The sequence below is a fragment of the Pan paniscus genome, chromosome 3 (genome assembly GCF_029289425.2).
Source record: "Pan paniscus chromosome 3, NHGRI_mPanPan1-v2.0_pri, whole genome shotgun sequence".
Lineage (NCBI taxonomy): Eukaryota > Metazoa > Chordata > Mammalia > Primates > Hominidae > Pan > Pan paniscus.
The window spans coordinates 79,667,995-79,695,555 of record NC_073252.2 but is presented as its reverse complement, the minus strand read 5'-3'; the positions used below and the strand labels follow the sequence as shown (position 1 = coordinate 79,695,555).

At 40.4% G+C, this 27,561-nt stretch overlaps 1 protein-coding gene across 1 annotated transcript in view; it reads right to left on the bottom strand.

Moving 5' to 3' along the window:
• The window catches only part of TEC (tec protein tyrosine kinase), a 135,275-nt gene that overhangs the window by 37,124 nt on the left and 70,590 nt on the right, over positions 1–27,561 (bottom strand). Inside the window, exons 3-5 of the mRNA XM_003816008.4 lie at positions 6,148–6,252; positions 1,418–1,499; positions 298–426 (exon numbers count right to left, since the gene is read on the bottom strand). Of these exons, the coding sequence (XP_003816056.4) occupies positions 298–426; positions 1,418–1,499; positions 6,148–6,252 (316 nt within the window). The remainder of the gene's footprint in view (positions 1–297; positions 427–1,417; positions 1,500–6,147; positions 6,253–27,561) is intronic.

The window sequence follows — 27,561 nt, the reverse complement described above, 5'->3', positions numbered from 1 at the left end:
AGAACATTAATGCTTTTCAAAGCTGCTGACAGTGCCACATTAGGCTCACACTTTCAATGGATTCATTTTGAACAAGATTCAATATTGTGATAAAAGCTTCCCAAAATAGACCTTCTGATTCCACGAGAAGGTCTCACTGTAACTAAATATAATTTTTCTTACAAAACACACCTACCCTACATTTTCACTGTACTAGAAAGTGTGCTGTACTTAATCAAAACCATGTCACTTTCTTACCATACCAATAATATGTTCATTCTAAGCACAATATAATTATGGAATAAAATGAATACTTACTACTCTCAAAAAGATTGTATTTTTCACATCCGGGTGCTAATTTTTCAGTTTGTCTACAACACTGATAACTTCCATCTGTCCAGAATTTAGGATGATATTTAATCATAATATTATTGTTGTTCTTTATTTCTGTAATTCACAGATATAGTAATTAATAGTGAAATACAAAAGCAACTACAGAATGTTTCATAAATAACAGTGTCGATCATTACTTATTTCTTGGACACTATGTTTACTATAAGAACGCCCTTAGATCACAGGACTCAGCATTCAGAAAAGCTCTATAGTTCTCTTTGACCTCTTCTTTTTTTGTGTGTGAAGCACCCTTGTTAGCAGAAATGACTGCTGCTACACCAATGATGGATAAATGCAAAAGTCAACCTGCCACCATTTTGTTCTTCAGGAGAAGCAATGAGGACTATGCAGGACAAATTATCCATTTAAACCCTTCATGAATATGTCATTCCATCCACACCAAATATTGACTACATGGGCACTTTGTTAGAAAATACCAAATCCTGGGCCGGGTGCAGTGGCTCATGTCTATAATCCCAACACTTTGGGAGGCCGAGGTGGGCAGATCACCTGAGGTCGGGAGTTCAAGGCCAGCCTGGCCAACATGGTGAAACCCTGTCCCTACTAAAAATACAAAAATTAGCCGGGCATGGTGGTGGGTGCCTGTAATCCTAGCTACTTAGGAGGCTGAGGCAGGAGAATCGCTTGAACCCAGGAGGCGGAGATTGCAGTGAGCCGAGATCACACCACTGCACTCCAGCCTGGGTGACAGAGTGAAACTCTGTCTCAAAAAAAAAACAAGAAAACACCAAATTCTGTTATCATAAAAGCTTGCGCTTTATCACCTTCAGATATATTACACATTAAATGAGAGCGTGCTTTTCTTAGAAACTATATGCTACTAGAAAAAAATCAGATTTTAAAAAGGAAAGTTATCTTCAATATGCTGGTATAACTTACAACAACAGCATATCCTTGGAGAAACACTTACTGTAGATTAAGAGATTACAAATGCAACAGATACATTAGCTGTATTTCTGTCTTAATGATAACAATATTACATCTCCTAAAATTATATACAGAGTAATATTTCATTGAGTTTTACCTTCTTTTAACTTCTTCACCCACAGGTCCCTGCTTTGTGGACTAGGTGCAAAAATGTAAAGTGTGTTAGCATCATGAACAACCTAAAATAAAACAAAAGATGGAATTGGTGAAGAGGACTTAGACACAGCACTTCTGTCTAGCCCAGAACCCTTGGTACTACAGACACCAATAAATGATTCTCAAATAACTGAAAGTCAATAACTTCATATCCAGAAAACCCAGGTTACTTTCTTACAAAAGCACAAGTACTTCTTCATTTCTACATTAAATAGAATACACGTTTTGCAAAAGACCATGTTTTATAGAAAAAAATATAAAGGCCAGGATACTTCATTAATCTCAGTATTTCTTTCAATCCAATTAACTAAACTGTAACAGAGATTCAGTATTTCTCTAAATAATATTTTAGATGAATGGACTACTCCTTCAGCATCACTCTTATAGTTTCCTTTTTCCACTATCAATAATTGCAGTAGCTAACTGGATTAAGCACCGACTATGCCAGCACTGTGCTGTGTGCTTTACAGACCTTAACTCAATTAATCCTGCCATCAAGGTACGAGTTTTTCTATTTTATAAATGAGAAAATAAAGGCCTACCCAGGCCCCCACTCCTGTGTAACTTCAGCAGATACCACTCATGCACCATGCACTGCAGATGCTGTCCCCTGATGTTGCACTGCCTAACCTGCCCATTGCCATTTGGCTGGTAATCCAGAAAGCCAGAATTCAGACTCCAGAGCCCAGCCTCTTAACCACAGTGCCTCACTTAGAGGTAGTCCTTGGTGGGCAATTAGACAGTCTTATTTTTAACATTTCTAATATTATTAATAAGATAACCCTGGGAAACTAAGCCAGAAATTTTGTCATTTTATTCTTCATGGTCAGTCACAGAAAAACTGTTTAGACTGGCTAAAAAGTTAATACATGGCTAGAAACCTCCCTTTGTCACGTCCACACCCACTGGATTGAAAACCAAATAGCTCTTTCATTGATAAATGGTTATCACTGACCATATTCAATAGAGAATTCCTTCTTATTCATTTAAATCAAAGGAATGTACTTTTTTTTTTTTTCTTAGAGACGGGGTCTTGCTCTGTTGCCCATGCTGGATGGCAGGGGTGGAATTACAGCTCACTACAACCTGGAACCCCCTCGGCTCAAGTGATCTTCCCACCTGAGCCTCCAAAGTGCTAGGATTACAGGTGCGAGAGCCACGGTAACCAGCCAGAAATGCACTGTAATAGTAATGTGAACACCATAGAACAAATGATGCTATATACCATTCAGCACCTTGCTGGAACTGCATAAGACACAAAAATGAATCGGACATTAAGCCTGTTTCTAAGACAAATATAGAAATACCTTATTACAAGACAGAAAGTGAGCCATGATATCAGAGCGATAAAGTGCTAAAGGAGATGTGAAGAGATGTGTTTCCTCATTTGTTCCATGATTTTCACATTTATGCAGGCTTGCCCACACAACCAACTCTGTACAGAAGGAACCATGCACCGTGAACTAGTCATTCTGAATTGACATTGAGATGTCTGGAAAAGACTGCTAGGGCCTTGGACCTTCCAGAAACCTGTGGTGTATTGTAATAACAATTTAATTTATTATAATAGTTTACTGAGTCCCCACAATTGGGCTAAGCACTTTATATGCACTGCCTCATATCATCCATACAGCAATCCAGTTCTTTCTCAGTGTTAGAATCCTCTTTTTTCAAATGACAAAACCAAAGTGGCTGAGGTTAAGTCATATGAGTAGGATATTTAACCCCCAAATATCCCTTGACTGTTCCCCTCCTGGAATCTGCCTTTCCAGACTCCAAGCAGTCTAACTTCCCCACAAAACTCATCTCGTGTCAGTACCGTGAGCCTGTGAAACTTCCTTAAAGTTTGTTAGACTAGCTAACCGCCTCCCCCCACCAAAAAAAACCTAATCCAAATTCAGAGTTTCGATAACTAAAACTAGCTTGATATATTACCTAGCTAACTTGGGGCATTTGTATTTCTACGAGAAGTTTCTAGGAATAGCGCCCTGTTTTGGCATCTCAGGTTGTTTGGTAGGCTGAAGAGTATTTGTGGGCCAGTATCTCCCTGAGCAAACCTCAGATCACACAATGTTGGCCTCTTGGGGAGAAGGATCCAGGGAGCTGTGTTTCTCGCTGCCTTAATTCTTGTGCTGAGTCATCCTACCACAGCAGAGGCTGTTGGGAGGGAAGAGCTTTGCAAACTTCAAGTGCAGAAACCATTTAAACAAGGAGGGAATACTCTCCCTCAGTAACACTACCCACTGGTAGTTACCCACCCTCCTATTTATATCTTCCATCCACTCATTCATTTATTCCATAGACTTAATAGTGTGGTGTAGGAGAAACAGCACAGACAAAAGGTAGACAGATCTGGGTTTGAAGCCCAGGGAAGACATGCCAGCTCCTGGGGATCTCCTAGCTGCCATCAGAATGACTCATCTAGAAAAGCATGAAGGAGGAACCATCCCATCTAGGCAGCTGGTGCGGATTCCCCACCATTCTCTCCATCCATCCTACTTTCTTCTCCCAGTGTCTTTTGAAAACGTCTACTTCTACTTTTATTGTTTTCACTTTGCATCTGAACCTAATGTAAAATTTCACTATGAAAATGTGAAACTAGGATCTATACTTTCTTAGTTATACTTAAGTTATAATAAGAGAGGGTATTTTTCACCTTTTAAATCATGCTGCTTTAAATTGTATAAAGCTCAAGCTTATCCCTTCTTGATTAATTTTTCAGATTGTTTTCAAACTTTTCTCATATTTATTCATCTCAACAATTTTAATAGTTCAGGGATGGAATGCTTTCTGTTCTACTTGTATTATCATTCTTAAAAGCAACCCAAAACTTGCAGAGTGAATCTCTCTTTCTTGGACAGCAAAAATCCTAATGCTGGGTCCAGAATCATGACAGCCACAGCTCCCCAATGCTGTCAATCCCTAACATGTCTAATAGCCATCAAAGCTGTGGTAGGAGGCCCGGTGCAGTGGCTCACGACTGTAATCTCAGCACTTTGGGAGGCTGAGGCAGGCAGATAACTTGAGGCCAGGAGTTCGAGACCAGCCTGGCCAACATGGTGAAACCCTGTCTCTACTAAAAATACAAAAATTAGCCAGGCATGGTGGTATATGCCTATAATCCCAGCTACTTGGGTGGCTGAGGCATGAGAATCGCTTGAACCTGGGAAGTGGAGGTCTCAGTGAGCTGAGATCATACCACTGCACTCCAGCCTGGGTGACAAAGCAAGACTCCATCTCAAAGGAAAAAAAAAAAAAGAAGTGTGCTAGGAATGGTTCTGTGCTAAATTTCCATTATATATGCATTAAACATACTTAAGAAGAAGGTTTAAATTTATCTTACTTCTAGATCCAGGTGGTAGGTGTAATATTAGGTGTAATATTAATAGCAGCAGCAGTAGTAAGAGAATAGCAATAGTAATAATAGCAACTACCACTTACCTTGCTCTGATTATATGTCAAAGCTATTTATATATCACATCAGTTAATCCTCACAACAACCCTATGAAATGAGTACTATTATTGTTATTATTCCCATTTTTCAGGAGAGGAAACAGGCACAGAGAGGTTAAGTGACTTACACAAGCTCACATAGCCAGTAAGCAAATCAGGCAGTTTGGCCTCAGAGTCACCTCTCTAAGCACTTACTGTCCCTGTCCTTCACTCAGAGAAATGGTAGCTATAAAATAAGGAACAGGGAAAAGGAAAATTAAACGTAGCCCTTCCTCCATTTGTGATGTTGCCACTCTAGCGGAGAATAAGCCAGGAGCTTGGATATTTTGGCTCACTGCTTCCCAAACATCTTCATCCCCCAAAACTGGTAAATGTATAATTCCAATGTAATTGATAACTTCATAAGAGCAATTAAAAACAAGCAAAAATTCCACCACATTGAAAAAGACTTTTGCAACTTTCCTTTCAGGACATGGTGAGACCACAGCCATGGGTAAAAGGCGACTTTCACTAGGGACATTCACTGCTCAAGGAGAGCATAAAAACATCCTTGAGCAGGGAAGGAAGTGGTGAGGTGCTGGGGAGGGGCTGAGAGCTCCAGATTATCAGGATCCAACTCCACATTCCTAAGTTCTGAAGGCAGGTGGGAACCAAGATACTGGCAGGAATGCGGAGTAGCTCAGGACGCCGGACCCTCCTCTTCCGGAGAGGAGATGCGCGTGTGTGTGCTTGGCAGACTTTTCATTTACAAGGTGACCTTGGAGAAGCTATTTAACAGGTGAGCACTGATTTCCTCAGACATAAATGAGAATAATGAGATATTTATCTCCCTTATGCAACAGAACCATTGTCGGGGAAAAAAATAACATGATTACCCCGAAGAAGCATAGTTTAATTAATATATGTCTAATATTATTTTTTTCATCACAAGCAGCCTTTTAATCTCATTTCCACTTGAGCCTTTCACTTCTCAGTTTCTCAGATTCATAGGGAACACTTCAACCTCACTTTTCAGTCTTAGCCCCGACTCCTTAAGAATCAGAAAATGTTTCCACAAAGACTTAAGCAGTTCATGAAGAAAAGTCACAACTATTAAAGTGGCAAATGAACCTAGAAATCAGCCAATCAGCCAGCAAAGCAAGGACAGGAAACTGTAATGTCAAAGAGCAAACATGACTAAGCCCAGCACTGCACTGCCACAAAAATACACCAGCTCACCTGAAATGGATACTTATTTTGACAGGGAATGACACCATCATCATTCTTCACTATTTCCACACACTTGATTTTTGAAACATCAATAAACCCCTTTCTGTATCTCTTCTGTTAAAAGAAAAAAAGGAGAAACATTAGAATCATAAGACACAAAAAAATTAACAGTAATATTGTTAAGGAAATTTTGCTCTGATTCAAAATATTGCAATTTCTTTAAAATTATCTAAATCATGTTTCCCACTAACTGCTAAAATTATTCAAAATACTAACACTGTGATTATTGTAATCAAAATTATTAAATCCTTTAATTTATCAAGATGAAACTGTTCTGTCCTGCCCCCCAAAAAATCTCCAGAATGGGCCAGGTGCCGTGGCTCATACCTGTAATCCCAGCACTTTGAGAGGCCAAGGCGGGTGGATTACTTGAGGCCAGCAGTTCGAGACCAGCCTGGCCAACATGGCAAAACCCCCATCTCTATTAAAAATACAAAAATTAGCCAGGTGTGGTGCTGTGCGCCTGTAATCCCAGCTACTCAGGAGGCTGAGGCATGAGAATCACTTGAACCCAGGAGGCAGAGGTTGTAGTGAGCCGAGACTGGGCCACTGTACCTCAGGCCTGGGTGACACAGTAAGACTCTATTTCAAAAAAATACATAACTCCAGAACAGAAAAACTCCCTTTCATTGCTACCTGCCCCTGCCAGATACACAATTTGTTCAACTTCTTCATGTTCTTGATGATAGTCCCCAAAAAGAAAGCGTCAAAGACCAAGCCAAGCAAAATTCCATTTACTCAATCACACATGCAACTTCCAGCCAGCTCTGTTTTCCCCTTCACTGGGGTAAATGCCTCCAGTAGAGGCAGCACACAGAATTGAGAGTTATGTGAGGTGGACTTAAAATATTCACAGAAAGCTTCCATTCAGAGTCCATTATTAAATATTCTGATTTTCTTCCCCATTTGCCTGCCCTCCCTGCCTGCTGTAGATCTGCCTGCAGCAATTAACTAACAGCCCATCAAGACTCCCTGCTCCAAAATCATCCACACCTTTAAGCATAGTTATCCCACACTTGGGAATTTATCCTAGGGAAAAATCTAAAAGAAGACAAAGCAGTATGTGCAAAGATAATATAATGCAGCCACTAAAAATTATTACAAACACAATGTAGAAATAAAAAATATTTGCTGAATAATATTAACAGATGAATTCCACACAAAAGTTGCATAAAGACTAAGGTTACTTTTTCTTCATTGGTAGGTATTCATATGACAAAGAATAGAAGAAAAAGTAGAGAAATGAAGAACATCGTATTTGAGATGCCAGCCATCCCTTGGCCTTAGTCACTGAAAATTCTTTTATCTAATGTTCTGAAACCCCAGCTCTAGCCACAAGCTTTGGGGTCCCCACCCCACTCCCAGGAACCTGCTCTGCATCCTCATTGTCACCACAGGACTTCCACACCTGCCTCATTCACCTGGGCCATCAGCACCTTCCATCTGACTAAAGGACTGGCTGTCATCTCCCCAGTGCATATTTATATCCCCCAACATATGCACACACTAGAACCCCACACCCCCTTGACACTTGATATGGTCTGGCTCTGTGTCCCCACCCAAATCTCATCTCAGCATTGTAATCCCTACAATCCCCATGTGTTGAGGGCAGGACCTAGTGGGAGGTCATTGGATCATGGCCGCAGTTTCCCACATGCTGTTCTTGTGACAGTGAGTGAGCTCTCAGGAGATCTGATGGTTTTATAAGGGGCTCTTTCCCTTTTACTCATTTCTGCTCACTCTCTCTCTCTTGCCTGCCGCCATGTAAGATGTGCCTCTTTCCTTTTTGCCATGATTGTAAGTTTCCTGAGGCCTCCCCAGTCATGCAGAACTGAGTCAATTAAACCTCTTTTCTTTATAAATTACCCAGTCTTTGGTATGTCTTTATAGCAGTGTGAGAATGGACTAATACAACAGTTTTGTCAGTCCCCAGTTCCGTCCACACCTTTCCCTATTCCCTTCATGCCTGGCTATGGAAGGTCACACACACAATCCTAACTGCCATCTCTATGCCCAGCCAGGCTTTCGCTGCTGCTCATCAGCCCTTGTGTATATCTCTAGTGAAGAGAACCCAGCGGCCTCCAGGGTCACTACCAGTGCCCTCAAAACTACAAACTTCCCATTCGCTTTGCCTCAGTGGACTCACTCCCTCTCTGCTTTACAGAGGAGACAGCAGTTATCCAGGGGCACATCCCCAAATTCTTCCTTCTGCAGTTCAAGAAAATGCTAAGATTTTACTCTTTTTGCTTTTCTTTTACCCTGTCTCTAAGAGAAAAGTTAAAAAGACACAATGGTTGAGACACTATCGTTGGCACTGAACACATGTTATCTCATTCTGTGCTCACAATATCCCTGTGAGGTATACATTATTCTCCTCATTTTACAGATGAGGAAACTGCAGCTGAGACAAGTTATGTACATTACCCAGGCCCTGAGCTGAAAGGGTACATTTTGGGTACATTACCCAAAGCCAGCTAGACTGTGAGAGATGCCCGAGATGCAAAGCAGTAAGAGGACTCATGGAGCCAAGTCCCACCATGGACAAAAGGGGTTCTAAGCAGCCTTTCCACCAGAGCAGGGAGAAGGAAGGACATCCTCTCTGGTCATTCTCTGCTAAGGGCTTCTCCCACCCTGCCTACAGACGCATTCAGGGCTCTCCTATCCAAACCGAGAAGCATGCTTTTCACCTGCTGCTACTCTAACCCTTCTCCTCTGTTCCTAAAAGAGAAGACAGTGCACCCTCAGTTCTCATTTCTTTACCACCCACTCCCTCCTTAACCACTTGCATCTGCCTCCCACCTCATAGCCTGCTAAGGCTGTTATCGAAAACATTACTGATGATCAAACCAAATGGTCTTCTCTGAATTGTAAGCCACCTTCTGAGATTTGCAAGTGCTGACACTCTTCTGCGCCCTTAGTGGCCCTGACTTTGGGTTGTCCTGGTTTTCCTTTTCTCCCTTCCCCTTCAGTTTCTCACAGGACAACACCTGTCGTGTGTCAACAACTGTGTGAAGAATGACAAAAAGACAATAGGAAAAGCTCATTTCCTGAGCATGTAGCCTCAGAATTGGGCCAGGTGCTTTTAATCCTCACAGCTGCTCTGCAAGGTAAGGATTACTACACCCATTTTACCGACAAAGAAACTAAAATTAAGTAATGTGCCCAAGTTTACTTGTGGAACAGACTGACATAGCAACTATCATGTAATGACGTGGGTAATATATATATATATATATTTTTTTTTCTTTTTCTTTTTCAAGACAGAGTCTTGCTGTGTCACCCAGGCTGGAGTGGAGTGCAGTGGTGCAATCATGGCTCACTGCAACCTCCGCCTCCTGGGTTCAAGCAATTATCCTGCCTTAGCCCCCCAAGTAGCTGGGATTCCAGGTGTGTGCCACCACGCCCAGCTAAATTTTGCATTTTTAGTAGAGACAGGGTTTCATCATGTTGGCCGGGCTGGTCTCAAACTCCTGACCTCAGGTAATCCACCCACCTCGGCCTCCCAAAGTGCTGGGATTACAGGCGTGAGCACTACATATAAAAAAGATGCTAAGAGAGCACAGAGAACAATGGCTTACATTTCAGAAGAGGAATGGCAGGAAGAGAAATCTCAGTGAAATGAACAGTAGATGCAAACAAAAAACACATTCCACCTGACCTCAGTTTCCTCATCTGTAAAATGGGAATAATAATAGTATCTATTTCCTAGGTTTGTTATGAGAATTAAATGAGTTAATATTTGCAAAGTGCTTAGAAGAATGTCTGGCCCATCTGCATGTATTTGGTAAATAACTGTCTAGCTCTAGGAGCAGCAGGCCATGGTGTGCTTTCAAAACACCCATATCGCCATGTACCACCTGGCCTGGCTTCTAAAAGCAGCTGTCAGATGTGGATAAATAGATATAAGAAAATTTGGGATGACTTGATTTTACTTATGTCCCCTAAATTCATACTCTGTGATATATAATCTCCTAATATCCTGTACGGTTAGGCTGGTGCAAAAGTAATTGTAATTTTTGCCATTAAAAACAATGGCAAAAGCTGCAATTACTTTTGCACCAACCTAACAATATTTGGACTGACTTTCTCCAAATATCTTGTTATGAAACTAGCAGATACAGGTTCACATGTAAGTTGATCACTCATTCTTTTATTTATTCTGCCAGCAAATACTATGGGACACCAACCCAACTGGGCAACAAGCACCATGATGAGTGCTGGAGTTTCAAAGTTATGAAAGGAGGGTTGAGGGTCTCTTCAAGAGGATTTCACAATATGATGGGTGGAGGGGGAAGAGGGATGATTCACAGTCTAGTAATGATCAAGCAATGTTCTCTTGTGGTATCCTACAGAGTGGGGCAGTGATGGGGCCACAAGAAGATGGGGAAGATTCAGGAAGGAAGTGATATTTTGATTTTATTTTTAAAGGATAAGTATGAGTTTTCCTACAGAGATAATGGAGAGAGTTTCAGGCTGCAAAACAACAAAGTGCTGAGTATTTAGGGAACAGAAAGAAATTTACTGTGGTTGAAGCTCAGGGTGCTTTAGGAGGCTTGTAGGGAATGACACCTAAGAGGCTGTCTGAGGCCACATTAGGAAGATGCTTCTGCACCAGCCTTACAAGTTTGGATTTATTCTGAGCAGTTTTACATGGAGAATCAGGAGTGCAGTACTGCGGTGTGTTTTTAAAAATATAATGATTAACGGCAGGTGAAGAGTGAGTGTTGACAGGGAGGCTGGCTGGGCAACTGCCGTAATAGTTCAGGTGAGAGATGAAGTTCTGAACCAAGTCAGAACTGGCAGTAAAGTAAGAAAAGCAAAGACACCAGATAATTTAGAAGGCAGAGTTCACAAAACTTTGTGACCACTTAGATATGGGGATTAAGAGTAGAGAAGGACTGAGGGGGGCTAACGGATTTTGAGTTTGAGTGACCAGGAAACACGGACACCATGAATCATGAGAAGGAACACAGAAGGACAATCAGGTGCGAGGAGGCAGGGCTGGGAAATGTTTGAGTGACAATTGAACAACCAGGTGAAAGTTAAAATATGGGTCCAGAACTCAGAAATGCTTAGCACCGTCTTTATAGATAAAGACAATTCTGCTGCAGAAATGCTTAGCGCCATCTTTATAAAGACAATTCTGCTTTTCACAACACATATACAGTATATATAGTGGCAGCTTATTCTAGCCACATCTGAAGGTAACCCTGGGAGGTTAGGCAGGGCTGCGGAAAAAAAGGATTGGAAGGGCTGGGCACCGTGGTTCACTCCTGTAATCCCAGCACTTTGAGAGGCCAAGGAGGGTGGATCATGAGGTCAGGAGTTCAAGACCAGCCTGGCCAACATGGTGAAACCCCATCTCTACTAAAAATACAAAAATTAGCCAGACATGGTGGTGCGCACCTGTAGTCCCAGCTACCTGGGAGGCTGAGGCAGGAGAATAGCTTGAACCTGGGAGGCAGAGGTTGCAGTGAGCCAAGGCAGCGCCACTGCATTCCAGCCTGGGCAACAGAGTGAGACTCTGTCTCAAAAAAAAAAAAAAAAAGAAAAAGAAAAAAGGAAAAGAAAAGAATTGGAAGGGATAAAGGATTCACCATAGGGAACAGAGAGTTACTGAGTGAGGCACGCTATCCCATGCACTTTCTCCCCGAGCCCACTTTAACTCCTGACATGCCAGCTTTTTAAAGCTTTTCCACAGTGGGGCCCTTTAGGAATAAAAGCTTTAGGAAATGATTTCTGAGCAGTTACCGTAGAAGGAACTCACAGTTTTTCCTCCATTTAGACTATTCTTTAGAATTTCTTCAGTAAGAAAATACTTCATGATTCATGGCATATGCTATATGCTATTGTTAATATTGTGGCCCATCTGGGTGGAGTTGCTCATGCCTGTAATCCCAGCACTTTAGGAGGCCAAGGCAGGCAGATCACTTGAGGTCAGAAGTTTGAGACCAGCCTGCCCAACATGGGAAAACCCCATCTCTACTAAAGATACAAAAAATTACCCAGGCTTGGTGGCAAATACCTGTAATCCCAGCTACTCTGGAGGCTGAGGCATGAGAATCTCTTGAACTCAGGAGGTGGAGGTTGCAGTGAGCCAAGATCGCACCACTGCCCTCCAGCCTAGGTGACAGAGCGAGACTCCATCTCAAAAAAAAAAAAAAAATTGTGGCCCAAGGGGAAATATCCAAGGTCATTACTTTTTTTCGTGTTATATTTCCTTTCTATTCTATAGCCTTTGCCCTGTTTACTAGACTGAAAATCATGATAAAGCTGAGACTTTCCCTGACTCACCTTTGAATCCTCTATGAATCTGCCAAGCTAAGAAGACCACCTGACACTTAGTGGATACTAATTCAACAGTGTGCTGACCCAGTATGCAAAGGACCATGGGCAATACTCTGTGTGTGTGTGTGTGTGTGTCCTCTGTTGCACACTTTGCAAAGCTTGAAAATGGAAGTAAGCAATGACCATTTTATATATTGTAAACCAGCGTATATGGGAAAATGAGGCATTAAGATGAAATATAACTTGCTTTAAACTACACATCAACTGAATGGCAGAACTGGGAGTTAGATGGATGAGATTCTGTCCCCCAGCAAGACTTACAAGGTACACTGTTTTCCTTTAATTTCCAGAATACTCTGTATTTTAGTAATGCAAATATCCATCCTAATTTAAAGAAATTAAGTGGGAAAAAAATGTATACAAATAACCAGGCTGGTCTCAGGTGATCTGAGAAGTCATTTATCTCAGGACACCCTCTTGTCCTTTTCCCAAGGCATCCAGAGTCCCCACCACACACAGGGAAAGGCTTGCCAGGGTGTCCCTCCAATATTCCAAATGATTCGTCCCTTTCCCATATCACAAATTTTATTCCTGATGTGGCTGTTCCCAGGGTCTTGTGGCAGAGGAAATCTCCTGGGTGAATCATGTCTGCATTGCAAGAGGACCTCAGAGAAGGAGCATGAGCTTTGGAGACAAGCAGATCCTGACTTCTAGCCTCTGCTTTGCCACTTACAAGCCATACGACCTAGGGCAATCCCAGTTTTCTCTCTGTGCTTCAGTTCCTTTCTCCGTAGAAATAGGACAATGCTGCTCTCTTTGCCAAGCTATCAGCAGGATTAAAGATAATGTTCACAGGTGCTTAACAGTGTCTGACACATGGAACTCTGTGATGGTTAATTTCATGTGTCAACTTGAGTAGGCTAAGGGATACTCAGACGGCTGGTAAAACGTTATTTCCAGATGTCTGTGAAGGTGTTCCTGGAAGAGATTAGCATTTCAATCAGCTGAGTGAGTAAAGAAGCTCCACCTCTGCCATCGCAGATGGGCATCATCCAATCCGATGAGGGGGCAAATAGAACAAACAAAGGCAAAGGGAAAGCGAACTCTTTTCTTAAAGCTGGGATGTCCATCTTCTCCTGCTCTCAGACTTTGGTGCTCCTGGCTCTCCGGACTCCAAGGCTTCCACCAGCAGCCTCCTCCCCTACTCCTGGTTCTCAGGCCTTTGGACTTGGTCTGAATTACACAATTAGCTTTTCTGTGTCTCCACATTGCAGATGGCAGATTGTGGGACTTCTCAGCCTCCATAATCTATTGCGTGAGCCCATTTCCATAATAAATCTCCTCATATACATCTGTATGTATCCTATTGGTTCTGTTTCTCTAGAGAACCCTGATTAATACAAACTCACTCCCCAAATGGTAGCATATACTGTCAGTTTTCACAGTAACCCTAGGAAGTTGCAGGAAACTGAGCATTGAGAGGCTATGAGACTGGCTAAGGATTGTAGAGGCTGAGCCAGAATTGAACTAAAATCCCTCAAAAACAGTAATGCTTTTACCTGACTCCAGGTCTGTAAAGCTTGAATAGTTATGGACTTTTATTATTAAAAAAAAGAATATTATCATGTCCATAGCTAACAATTATAGAACACTTACTATAAACCAGCAATACGTTAGCCTCTTAATGTGGATAATCTCAATGAATCCTCACAGCATTATAACATGAGAATTACTGTCACCCCCATTTTGCAGATGGAGAAATCAATACATAGGGAGTATAATTAACTTGCCCAAAGTCACACAATAATCCAGGATTTGAACTTTAATTCCAATCCTGAATTTGTAAGTGCCACCTATACCTAAGTAACTTGGTATCATTTAACTATGTGCAAACATAAATTCAGTAGAAATTTCTTAAACTTATAGCTTGTATACAACTATAAAATCAAAGCAAGTTCACAAATTAAATACAAACAAAACTATACAGCAAATAAAGTGAAATTAACATTACTTGGATGTGACAGATGGGGTGTTGGCTGGAATTGAATCTCTCCCTAAATAGTTCTCTTGCCATCCACATGCTTATATTACTGTGTGCCGCATGACACCCTCTCCCACCTCTTTTCTCAATTCAATTATAAAGAACCTCTGTTTGTACATATATTGCTATCCTATCATTAGGCCTCATTTTGCACCACTGAATTGTTTTGTGTTCAGTCTGTCTGTGTTCTTTCTCAACAGGCCACAACAATTAAAACAGATCTCAAACACAAACCCAAAGCAGACTGCTGAAATGGCATGTTTAGCAACAAAGGACCAGGCAGACAAAAAAAATACACACACACACACACACACACACACACACACACACATTAAATATTATTGAGGGATAAAATATTTCATCAAATTAAGAAGACAAAATTTAGAACTTGCGGTCTTCAACACATGCATAGCACTAAACCTGTGGCTAACATTCATTGCATTCCCTCACGACAATTTGTATTTAGTTTGTGAACTTGGTTTAGTCCTTCAGCCATGTTCATTAAATATTGACTGCTGTGTCCTTTTACCATCTGCAAAGCACAGATACCAAAGTACCATAATAGAGACTTGAAAACACACACACACACAATCCGTTGCCCTTATGGAATGTACAAAAACCCAACATCTTCTAGGGTTACAGAGACAAATGATCATATTTACAATGAAAGTTCGGGTGAGTCAATAGTGAAAGACTAAAGAGTTCCAGTCAACTGTTTAACAGAAAAGAAAATGAATGACATATTCTACTAAAAACACCAAATGACCCTAAAAGGCCTATTCTATTCATACATGTAGTCTTTTCCCTTTCCACTCAGAACAGATTTAGAAGAATGGGTCTTAAGTACAGCAGAACACATTAATTAAGAGAAACGAAAAAAATCTCAGGATGGATTTGACATTTTTCTTGTGAATACTGGGAATAATTTTTTACATAGAACTTTCTAAGAGAAGTCAAATGAATAGAATTTAGAGGCACTTCCAATTTGATGATTCTATGAGAAACTGCTGCCTCTTTACCAAGGACAAAATTCTAACAAAAACTTGGCATTCCATTACTTGGTATCTCATTATTTTTTCCTCCCTTTAAACTAGCTTGTAATATAACTTATATGGGTGATTTATATTTTATAAAGTGTTTTTACACTAAGGAGAAAAAGAAACATATTAAGAAACCAGTAATATATATATAAGCATGGCATAATATATATATAAGCATGGCATAATTTTAAAGATTATAGTTTTTAAAGTAATATCCAGAATATAAACAGGAAGAGGAAAATCTCTATAAGAAATATGAAGGCTCTCCCTCTCCCTCCCCCTCCCCCTCTCCCATCTCCCTCTCCCTCTCCCGTCTCCCTCTCCCTCTCCCATCTCCCTCTCCCTCTCCCGTCTCCCTCTCCCTCTCCCGTCATAGTTATATATAATGTAAGGAAGAAAGAAACTTTCTATTGTGGTAAGGCAGGAGTTTCAGGGTATTGTAAGCTATAGCAGTTAGCTATCTTAAAGAATATATTCTAGATTAAGAGTACTCCACACCTCAGCTACTCAATGCCTCAGATTTTTTATTGATAAAGAGACATGCTGAACTAAATCAGTGTTTCCCAAAGAGTGCTCTGGTGGTTTCTGAGGGTTTTTTCCTTTATAATCTTCATTATTTAATTTTTTCCATGCTCACTGCCAACAAGAAGAAGCAAACCTTCTTCCCAGTCATTCCAATACCTCTCAAAAGTAATTTAACAATTCAAGTGTTCTCTCTACACTGTATGAGTATTTAGAATACTCATACAAGCATATGTATGTATGTATGCTATACATACATATACACAGACATAAACATGCACGCGTATGTGTGCATTCACATACTTATACAAGTACTTTCATTTATATTTGGGAGTGTGTTGCATTTTTTTCACTTTTATATACCATAGACATCTCAGGTCAATACATGCAGGACTAAAAGGAATTCTTTTTAATAGTACTAAAACTTTAAAGAAAATGTTTTCTTATGATGATGCTTGATGGAAAGTACACAGCAATATAACAAGGTGTGTGTGTGCGTGTGTGTGTGTGCGCGCGCCCATGCATATGTGCGCACACACGCATGAATTGCCAGGAAAAAGATCAGTTAAATATCTCAAGCTGAGGTGGTTTTAGGTGGAACTTGGATAAACATTTGTAATTACTGTATATAGTTTTATGATTACCTTTTATTCATGGTTTTTCATTTACTGACTGATACAGTTTCCTTTTCAAATAATTGTGTCTAAGGAAAAAAACATTAAATTATTTAAAGGAAAACATTAGATAAATAGTGCTTTACAGATGGCACATATATGGCAAATTCATCTAAGTAGTATATGTAACGGCTGAAGTTTGGGCAACACTGGCTGAAATTATCTCTTTATTTTGAATTCTAACATTCCTTGACATTTGTTATTTTGTACCTGTATTCCTCGACCACCAGGCCTGCCTAACACACTCCCAACACATGTGTGAAGAGCACCCTGGGAACACTGACTTACACATAACAAGATTCAATCTATAGGGATGTGTTCAGGTAAAACCCCATAAAGGTTACACACACTAACTCTCAGCCACCTCTCCTGAGATGTAAGCATTTCCAGACAAATCCAAAATGCCTACTTATTCCCACCCCCCAGGTTTCAATACATTTTACTGAAAAGATCCAGAAAATGCAGAAATAGACAATGGATTTTTATGGCAACATTTGGCTTCTGGAGATAGATCTCCCACCTGGACACATTTTCAGCCTAGAATGGTGCATGGGGAAATGTCTCACTAGGAAATAAGAATTTACATGGAACTCAGTGTTGGCATTTGGGATCTGAATCTGGCAGCAAAGATGCAAAATGATCAGATTCCATGTGGTGAATGGAAATATACTAAATCATAGTATCTGATTTAACCCATATTCAAATAATAAAGAATAATAGGTAAGACTTATAATAGTACTGTGTGCCTGGTGCTGTCCTATGGTTTACGCATATCAACTTGTTTAAGCCTTCCAATGACCACTATACCATGTTACCTCTCCAAAAACAGCAAAAGCAAAAACACCTGTGGGAAACTGACACTAGGTGACAGCAACAGAAAGGACTCCCACTTTGCAGATCTGTGAGGGACAACAGTCCCTGGCCATATCTAGTATATGAAATATCTACCATCTGTTTAGCACTCGGAGCTAAGCATCATGGGAAGTAGGGTGCTAACTACCACCACAAACATTAATATTTAGATTTGAAAGCAATAACATGTAAATACTTCATTTGTCTTAAGTACTTTTCCTGCAATTCTAGTGAGTATGTATGCTGACTGGAGACTTGTTCAATACTGTCTGAAATGCCAGGTGAGTATTTATCAGATTATAACTATGAATTTTCCCGTTTAAAAACCTAAATTAACTCTACTAACTGCCACACCTAAAGTTTAAGCCTTCGGGGAGCCAATTTCTAAAGAAACAGAAGCCCACAGAGGCACTCTCTACAACAAATTTCAATTTATCATTACACATTAACAAAACCCTCTTACTCTCTATGTGTCTGCTAAAATGATCTTCCCAGGTTCACTTGGAATTTTACTGAGAAGCAAATTTCTCTGACTCCAGGATTTCAGACCAATGTGATGTCAGAAACCTCTTTAGCAAGAACCAAAGAAATATGGGATAGATTTCCTACCTACAAAGCATTTATAATCGAGGTAGGAAATAAGTCATGGACAGCATTTTGACATCCTAGCAAGACAAATCAAAGTTCCCAAAGTTATTTAAAATTTCAGGCAAGAAATAGAAAGATAATCATAGAGCATTATCTGTGGATCACAACTGGATCCAGAGTGCCAAAGAGCCTCAAGTGCAAGAGACAATGGTGATTTGATTGTTAAAGGAAAAAAGACTGGATATTGCTGTCTCCTGAGACTAATAAGAAGTGACTAGAAACAGGCTGGCAAATGTAAATGATGGGAAAACTACAAAAATGTTACCCTAAATATAAAATCAGAAGTTATTAGGAAAGTTTAAAACTGATGAAGAACTTGTAAAGTTGACTGACTTTCAGAGACATGTATGTGAATAATATACACAGCAATTGACTATGCTGCTAGGGGACTTTTTAAAAAATTTATTGAACATGCCACAATATTTTCAGTATTGTCTCAATGTTTTAACACAGCAGAGTCAATATGACATAATGATTGAGCACCCAGGCTTCAGTGACCAGCAAGCTGTGTTTAAATGCCAGCTCCGTGGCCCCATGCAAATTAAATAACCTCTTCTAGTCTCTATTTCCTTATCTGTAAATGGGGATCTTGAAATTATTAGATTAACATAACCTATCTCCTAGATTATTTTCAGGATTAATTGTGAGATGCTCACAGGCACATAGCATAATTTATCTGGACCCTCACAATCACTTACTGTCAGTTATTTGGTTTGTTTTTGCCTTTAAATATAAGATTTATACGATTTTTCAGCCTTTAAACTTTTTTCCCATATAAACAGCCTTAACTTTTAATATTATATACTCTCTAATTTTGTTATACAGGTCAATAAAAAAATATTTAATACAGATCTTTTAAATATTTCACTGGCATTTACATTGTTTCATTAGGTAACATACCAATAGTTTTTCACTTTCTCCTTAAGGATGAATTCAGTAAATATTCCAGGAACTCAATAAATATAGGAGTAGACAGTTAAGTTTGACTATAATGCATAAAATATCACAGAACAAACTAGGGAAATAGGATAATAGCAGAACCATTCTTTCTCTTAAAACAGAATAATATTTTAAATAACTATTTTTTAAAAGTAATTTGGTCTTATTTATCAATTACCATGGAAATGTAGGCAACGCAGGGCACAGTGGCTCATGCCTGTAATCCCAGCAACATAACACTTGCTATGTTGACCACCTTGGGCAACATAGCAAGACTCTGTTTCTACAAAAAAATTTTAAAAATTACCGAGGTGTGGTGGTGTGCACCTGTAGTCCCAGCTCCTCGGGAGGTTGAGGCAGGAGGATTGCTTGAACTCAGTTCAAGGCTGCAGTGAGCTATGATGGCACTACTGCACTCCAGCCTGGGTGACAGACTAAGACTATAAAAGATATGCAGGTGAAGTCTAACAACCACTCAGGACAATATTTGCTCAGTATATACTACATGCTAGATAATGCACTAAGCACAAAAGGCAGGGAAGCATATGTCCACACAAAGACTAACACAAAAACTTTCATAGTGGCTTTATTTATAATAGCCCAAAACTGGAAACAACCCAAACATCCATCAACAGGGGAAACAAATTGTGGTATAGCCATACAATGGAGTACTTCACAGTAATAAAAAGAAATGCAATATTGTTATAACCAAATTAATATATGTCAAAATAATATGCTGGGTGATAGAAGCTAGTCTAAAAAAGAGTACCTGCTATATAAGTTTGTTTATTCTAGAATTCTAGAACATGCAAACTAATCTATCATGTCAAAAATTAGATCAGCGATTACCTAGGGATGGTGGGCATGAAGAGGGAGGTATGAAGATAAAGTGGCATGAGAAAACTTTTAGGGGTTATGGGCATACTCAGTGTTTCAGTTGTTGTAGTGACGGTGTCATGGATGTATACCTAATGTGAAAACTCATCAAATAGTGCAATTTAAATACGTGCAGTCATTGGAGCATACCTGTATAATGCTGAAAAAAATATGGCCCCTGCTCTCGGAAACCCTGAAGTCTGGGGATACTTGGAAACTATAAAATTCTTTGGTAATAATTTAATGTTCTAAATCATAAGCTTAAAACTGCAATAACAACAATGGTAAAAGAAAAAAAATGAGTAGAAAGATTAAGCAAAATAACTCTGGTTTATAATGGGCCAGAAGTAGGTAATTGATCAGCTCTCATTTAAATGAAGGCTCTGCCCTAGTATTTATTCCAACTTAGAAAGAACTCACCCATCCATTTGATTCACTCAGTCTTAAATGAAAATGAGTAATAAATAAAATAAATTCAACACCTCCTACCAAGGCTGCTGCTTGGTCCTAGCTTTCTCTTTATCACCCCTTCTTCAAGGCAGGTCTAATAAAGGTCACCAACTGGAAGCTCAGCAAAGGCACAGCCACTCCCTCTCCAGCACCTGCAGCAGAGCCTGGCACCTGGCAACCTGGCACCTAGCAGGTGCCCAATAACTTTGTTGAATAAGTCAATGAATGAATGAATAAATAAATAGGAGAGGACTCAACTAAGTGGAATTGCTGAGCAGTTAGACTTTTCTCAGGTCTAATTTCACAATATCCAGTTGTAGCCACCACTTTTTCCTTTCCTTTTTTTCTGATTTTTTTTTTTAAGAGATAGGGTTCTTGCTACATTGCCCAGACTGAACTCCTGGGATCAAGCGATCCTCCCACCTCAGCCTCCTGAAGAGCATAACCAGCACCACCACTTTTTCTTAACTACGCGGTTTTCGAGAAGAGTTTTTGCTCATATTTTTTATCTTCTATCTTTTTTCTTTCTTCTGCTGCAGCTCTCTCAGACCTATACCACACCAGGTGGGCACAGGCAAGCCAGGAATCTCCAGGACCTGCTTCCTGGAAATAATCCCAGACTCTGTTTCCTCTCCTCTCTATTCCATCAAAGTGTACTGCTGCACATAGGAATACCCAAGTGACAGAGTAACTGTCCCATTACAATCTTCAGAGATAAACGTAACTACTGTCAAGGGAGAGATGGTTATCATTGGATATGTTAGTGAGCATCTTTTGGCCTGTTTTTTTGTTTGCTTTTGCTTTGTTTTATTTTTCTTAGCAACAAAAAAGAAGGAAGGCCCTTTAGCCTAGGTTTCAGTTCTTAGGTTTCTATGGTTAATACTGACTAGTAGCACTTTGTTTCTCTAGTAGGACTGCGTGTGTGTTCTGAGGCTGTCCAGTAAGCACTTCATGTGTTAGGGTGTTTTTTTTTAATGATACTTTATATCTTTATGAAAGTGGAAATAACTAGAATCACATAAACATGATTTCTTATCAAGAGGAACTTGGGAGAGATAAGCTTTTTAAGTTTCTGGTGGGTGAGAGTTACAGATGGCAAATAGGGCAAGATAGAAAATGCAATTTCTGGGATAGATGGTGGGTGGCAGGGGCAGCAAGTAATCCAAATATGCAATGGCCAAATCTGTGGAACAAAACCTACCACTGCAGCCCAAGGGGGAACACCATTCCCACCCCACCTCCTGGTATCCCAACCATGACCAATGGATTGATGAAGTGATAACCCAGAGCAATGACAGCCCTGAGGGCAGGAAACCCTGTGGCAATTCTCCTAAAGCCTTCCCCTGGGGCTGGATTTCTAGAAAGGTGCATCGAAAGGCTCACAGCCTCTTAGAAACTTTGCCTCTACCCTGCCCATATCTAGCCAGTTCTTCTACAAAGAAGAGCCCCACTCCCTGCTTATCTGATGTTAGTGGAGGGCACAGAGGCATGCACACAATTATGAACTGGAAATATAAATTACTTAAAACTGAACTGAGCTTTGCTAGGGAACTGCGAAAGCAGAACATTAACCTGGTCTTTAAATCAGCTGCTACTTAGCCCTATATATCTCTCTAGTTCTCTTCAATGTTAAAGAGATCACATTGCAGTTTGTTTTCTAGATGTCTTTAAAATACTAAACTGCATATAATGGCAGCTTTCCTATACCCTTTGCTACCCCCTAAAAGAGAAACATTCCCTCCTTGTTTTCAATGAATACAGTCAGCCATACCAGGTAAAGTTTCTTCCTCTCGCTTCTCTAATGGGAAGTTTGATGAGTAGATGATGAGAGTTGGGGGGAGTGAGGAAGTGGGCACAGGGAGAAGAAATCACCATAATAACACCCATAAGAAAGAGAAAATGTATTTTGGAGCCAGGTCTCTAGTAGCAGACGGTGAATTGCCCATCAACTCTCCCCTCAGTAAAATACTCAAAGAGAAATACACAGAATTGCTTCATTATGTATTCCATGGGTTTTTGTGGGTTTAATGCGGGCCAATCACTGCTTTTACTACAGTTTCTACAGGAATATTCATTCAACTGGTGTTGCAAATAACCAACTTACAGCAAACTTTTGTAATACAACCCATCAACTGTGAACATTCTGTAGATAAAATTATTTTTAAAACAATTTCTTCCACTGACTGAGTGCTTGATGATATTAAGGAAGTTCTGTTGATATTTAGGAGTGTGGTGATGGCACTAAGATTCTGCTTAAGCTGGGGGCTCCCTGACTTCTGCAGATGAATACTGAACCATCTGTTGAAGAAACGATGTGGTTTCTGCAAGACAATGGGAGTAGAAGGGATTTGTTATAGATAATGAGGTGGGAGGAAGTGTGACTAGGGTTACTTGGTTGGGTAATGGGTACACGGGGTTCACTGTACTATTCTGTCTACTGTTCAGTAAGTTGTAAATATTCTATGATAAAAGGTTAAAAAACACTTCTCAAATATTTTTTAAAGCCTGATCAAAGTTGTAACTGAATCTACTTACAAACTTTTTTTTTGAGAATAGAGAAAGAGCCCATCATAAACAAGTAAAAGCAGAGATGGCACATTTCTTAATTGCTACTAATAAAGCTTTTGCTGTCCTTTGTGGTAAAGTGCACACTGGGCTCAGAACAGGAAGCAAGCCTTAGAAACAACAACAATCCCGATGTTTATACAACTGCTCGTACAGGTCGTGTGTGCACAGCTCCTTGCATTCATCAATCTTAAAGTGCTCCATAATTAATTACAGAACCAGTGACTCTGTCAAAGTAATGAGTCATTTAGCATCTGCAATTTACTGTTGGGTAAATGGGGCACTGAGTTAAACAAATTGATCAAGGGCAAATGAATAAGATACAGAAATCTAGGCTGCAATGTTGTACTCTTTGCTGGCTATCACAGCTAGGAGCCATAATTAAACTATTTGTTCCCTCTTAGTTTGCTCTTGCTAATGCAACTAACTCTCAATTGCTCTAGTGAAACTAACTCTCATTCATCCCTGTTGCAGAATATCTGGCCATTCTGAGAGATGCCCCCACAGTGCAAAATACAGAATCCCCACTGTCCAATAGCCACGCCACTCACTGAGTGCCCACCAGCACCTGCAACAGAAGCTTTATCTGTCTGCTTTTCTCTTTCTTACCCCCGCCTCACCTCCCTTCTGGTGGTACAGAGATACCACATTATAGCATCTATGCAGCAACCAGTCTTGGAAGGTGTGATGGTTAACTTTAGGTATCAACTTGACTGGAAGAAGGACTGCCTAGAGAGCTGGTAAAGCTTTCCTTCTGATTGTGTCTGTGATGGTGTTTCCAGAGGAGACTGGCATGCAAGTTAGTAGACTGAGTGGGGAAGATCCCTACTCAGTGTGGGCAGGCATTCTGGTTTATACGTTTTAGATCTCCCTGGGCTAAGAACCAGCAGGCCTCTATAATAGAGCTTACTGCTTAAAAGCAAAAAGTCTGAAGCCCAACTGTCTGAGTTTGAATCTCAGCTCTGCTACTTACTCACTGTATCTCCTTGAACAAGTTACTTAACCTCTCTGTGCCTACATTTCATTAGCTATTAAATGGGATGAATAATAGCACCAGAACTTCATATGATTGCAGTAAGAATTCGAAGAGTCAATTCTTGTAAAGCTTTTGGAAGAATGCTGACAAACGGTTTAAGTGCTTGATCAATTTAGCTACTAATACTATTTTTGAAAAGCATACTAGCCCTTAGGAAACCTAAAAGCGAGAGCCACTAGTTTTGATTAAGGAACGATCCTCACACCTACCTTCTAGACTCCAAGAAAGATCTTCTGAGAATTGATGTTGAATTTGACTATGTCTTATAAAAGCCATGAATGAGATGTTTCCTCAGGTCATGACAAATATCGGTTTTCTAAAATTACAGGAGGCCGTAATAGAAACGACCAGTGTCTACCAACATCAACTCTTTTCAAACAGAAAAAGAAATTAACCTTTCCTCATGGGTCTTACAATTCTGTTTTTAAAATGACGGTTGATGCTTCATGTGACTCCACTATTTTTACCCTTCGAGGCTGTTATTTTAGTTCTATCTTACAGTATGAAACCAATACTGAGCCAGCCAGTGACTAGATTAGCACTTCCTTTTTACGTTAGGAACAATTGATCTCTGGTAACTCACAGCATTTAACACACGATAGCAGGGAGCATCTTTGGTCAAAAATTCCTCTTCAAAGCATAAGAGTAATGTTACAAAGACATATTTTGCCGGTTTGTCAGGCTGTCTTGACGGCTAAGTCATATTCCGGTGAATATAAAGATTAATATATGTCTGATCCTTCTATAAATACACAATTTGGTCACCCAAAAAATATCACAAAGCTATCCAGAGGCAGTGCAGTACAATGGTTCAGAGCTCTGGGAATCAGGCTGCATGGGCTGGGGTCCCAGCTCTGCCACAGGCCCACTCTGCAACCTTGGGCAAAGTACTCAACCTCTCTGTTCTTTAGTTTCATCATCTGTAAAATGGGAATAGTAACTGTATCTGCCTCAAACAGTTCACAGGATTAAAGTTAATACTTAAAAAGCACATAAGACCACGCTTGGCACATGGTAAGCACCCAAAAATATGCTACTTTGGCATATGGATTGAGTTAAAGGCACTTAAAAAAAACAGCACATGCAAGAAGGGCACTGTGACCTTCCTTGTTCTTCTTGAAAGCATGAGATTAACTCCCATGAAAAAGGTGCCCTCCTTATACCAGGAGGATGAAAGACATTCATTCTTATCACCAGAGATGGGGAGCTGAGGCTGAGGGAAAGCTGTACAAACCTTGTTATACTAGTCCTTATCTTGCTACTTTTCCACAATTAACTGTCCTAGTCCTGAAGTGAATTCTTATACTTTCATGTTGCCTCAGCATCCATTTTGAATAGATTCAACTTTTTCATACCCAAAGCAGGGCTCAGTCACCCTTGACAGTTCTTGTTCCACACCACACCCAAATGGCTCAGGCCAGCAGCCAGACATAAGAATTTAAAGGCATCTCTCCTATCTAGTAGACGGGGTTCCCCACTTTATCGAAGCTTCCCTTAAAAGCACCATTCAGGCCTTTGCCCAGGAACTCAAAGTGACCCCACACCCTACCCCTTATATATACTGCCAATTCCCACATGCATTTTCTCTCTCTGCCTGACTCCATTCCTGCCTCATGCAACCCGGAGATGGAGGACTGCCCTCCCAGCCCATTCCGCCCTTCCTGTCCAAGATCTGTAAGTAAAAATCTCTGAACTCATTTCCTACCTGGTGATGTATTGAGTTTCCACCTTTCATCTGAAGAACCAATGGCTGCAGCGGCCTCAGGCCACGCTTTCTCAGGGATCCTGGGGGGAATATCAAGTCAGGCTCCCGGCGCCAGGGCGATGGTTAGGCAGGTGTAAGCTGGACATGGGTCAGACAAGAGCCACAACAGCGGCTGCCAGATAAATAAGATAAACAAGTTCCCCATGTGAGGGAGTCCCCAGGTTCCAGGTGGGCTAACTAGGCATAAAACCATCCTCCAGGCTAAAGAAGTACCCCAGGAAAGGGACACTGTAGACATTCATGTCCAGCTACCCTGCATTTCCCATCAGGACAGGGTTGCTAGCCAACCTGGTACTGGAACCCCATTAGCTAGAAGCTCTCAAAATAGCCCCAACTCCTTTTCCCTGTCATATCTTTACAATTTACCAATTTACTACTCTTTGTCCAACATAATATATAAGCTTTCAACCCTTACAACTTCCCTGGGTCTTTATTTTCCTGGTGAAGGCTCCCACGTACTTGTAAAAATTACTAAATAAAAATTCTATGCTTTTCTCTTGTTAATCTCTCTTTTGGTGGTCTAATTTAAAAGGCCCCAGCTGGAAAAACTAAGATACGCAAGGGGAAAAATATATTTTTTCTCTCCTTCACACAATAGAAGTATATTTAAATTTAAAAAAAAAGAAAAAAGAAAAAAACTAAACTAAAAAAGGCCACAGAGCCCTTCTGTTTCTAATCCCAGAAGCCAGTCTTGATTTTCACTGTGCAAAATGTATATTCAAAGGTACCAAGGAGATGATAAAGAAAGTAATGTTTTCCATTGTCTCTGTTTTTAAGGTAGAAATGTTTTCATTCTTAAAGCATCTTTGAAGCCAATGGACAGAAAGGTTTCTAATATTCTATCGGCCAGAGGCTTACATACAAATGGCCTGGCAGGGCAGGTATTTTCTCCTTTTACAGGTGAAGAAACTGAGACTTAGAAAGTTTCATCAACTGCCCAGTTTCATAGCTGGTAATGACAGATCCAGATTCAGAGCAGATCTGCCTGGCTTCAAAGCCCACAGCACATCCTCTCAGGAAGCCACCTCCTTTTAGGATAAACAGCATTAAATGAACCAGATCCAATGATTCCAAATTTACTTCTCTAACCCCAACTTCTCACTTGCATCTTAAATCTGTATCTCTAAACTACCCAGGAAAACATCTCTCCTTATCTCTTTCATTTACATCTCTTTCACATGACACAAAACAAATCTATCATATTTTCCTTGAACCTGGATTCCATTCAATCACTCAACAACCACTGCACTCCAGTCTGGGCTACAGAAAGGATTTTCTTTCTTTTTTTTTTTGTTTTTTTGTTTTTTTGAGACAAAGTCTCACTCTGTTACCCAGGTTGGAGTGCAGAGGCACAATCTCAGCTCACTGCAACCTCCGCCTCCCGGATTCAAGCAATTCTCCTGCCTCAGCGTCCCGAGTAGCTGGGACTACAGGCACGCACCACCACACCTGGCTAATTTTTGTATTTTATTAGTAGAGATGAGGTTTCACCACATTGGCCAGGCTGGTCTCGAACTCCTGACCTCGTGATCCACCCGCCTCGGCCTCCCAAAGTGCTGGGATTACAGGCGTGAGCCACCATGCCTGGCCAAAAAGAATGGATTTTTATATCTTGAAACTTAACAACAATGGCAATATTACTAACTTTTCTTCAAGGTTTACCATAT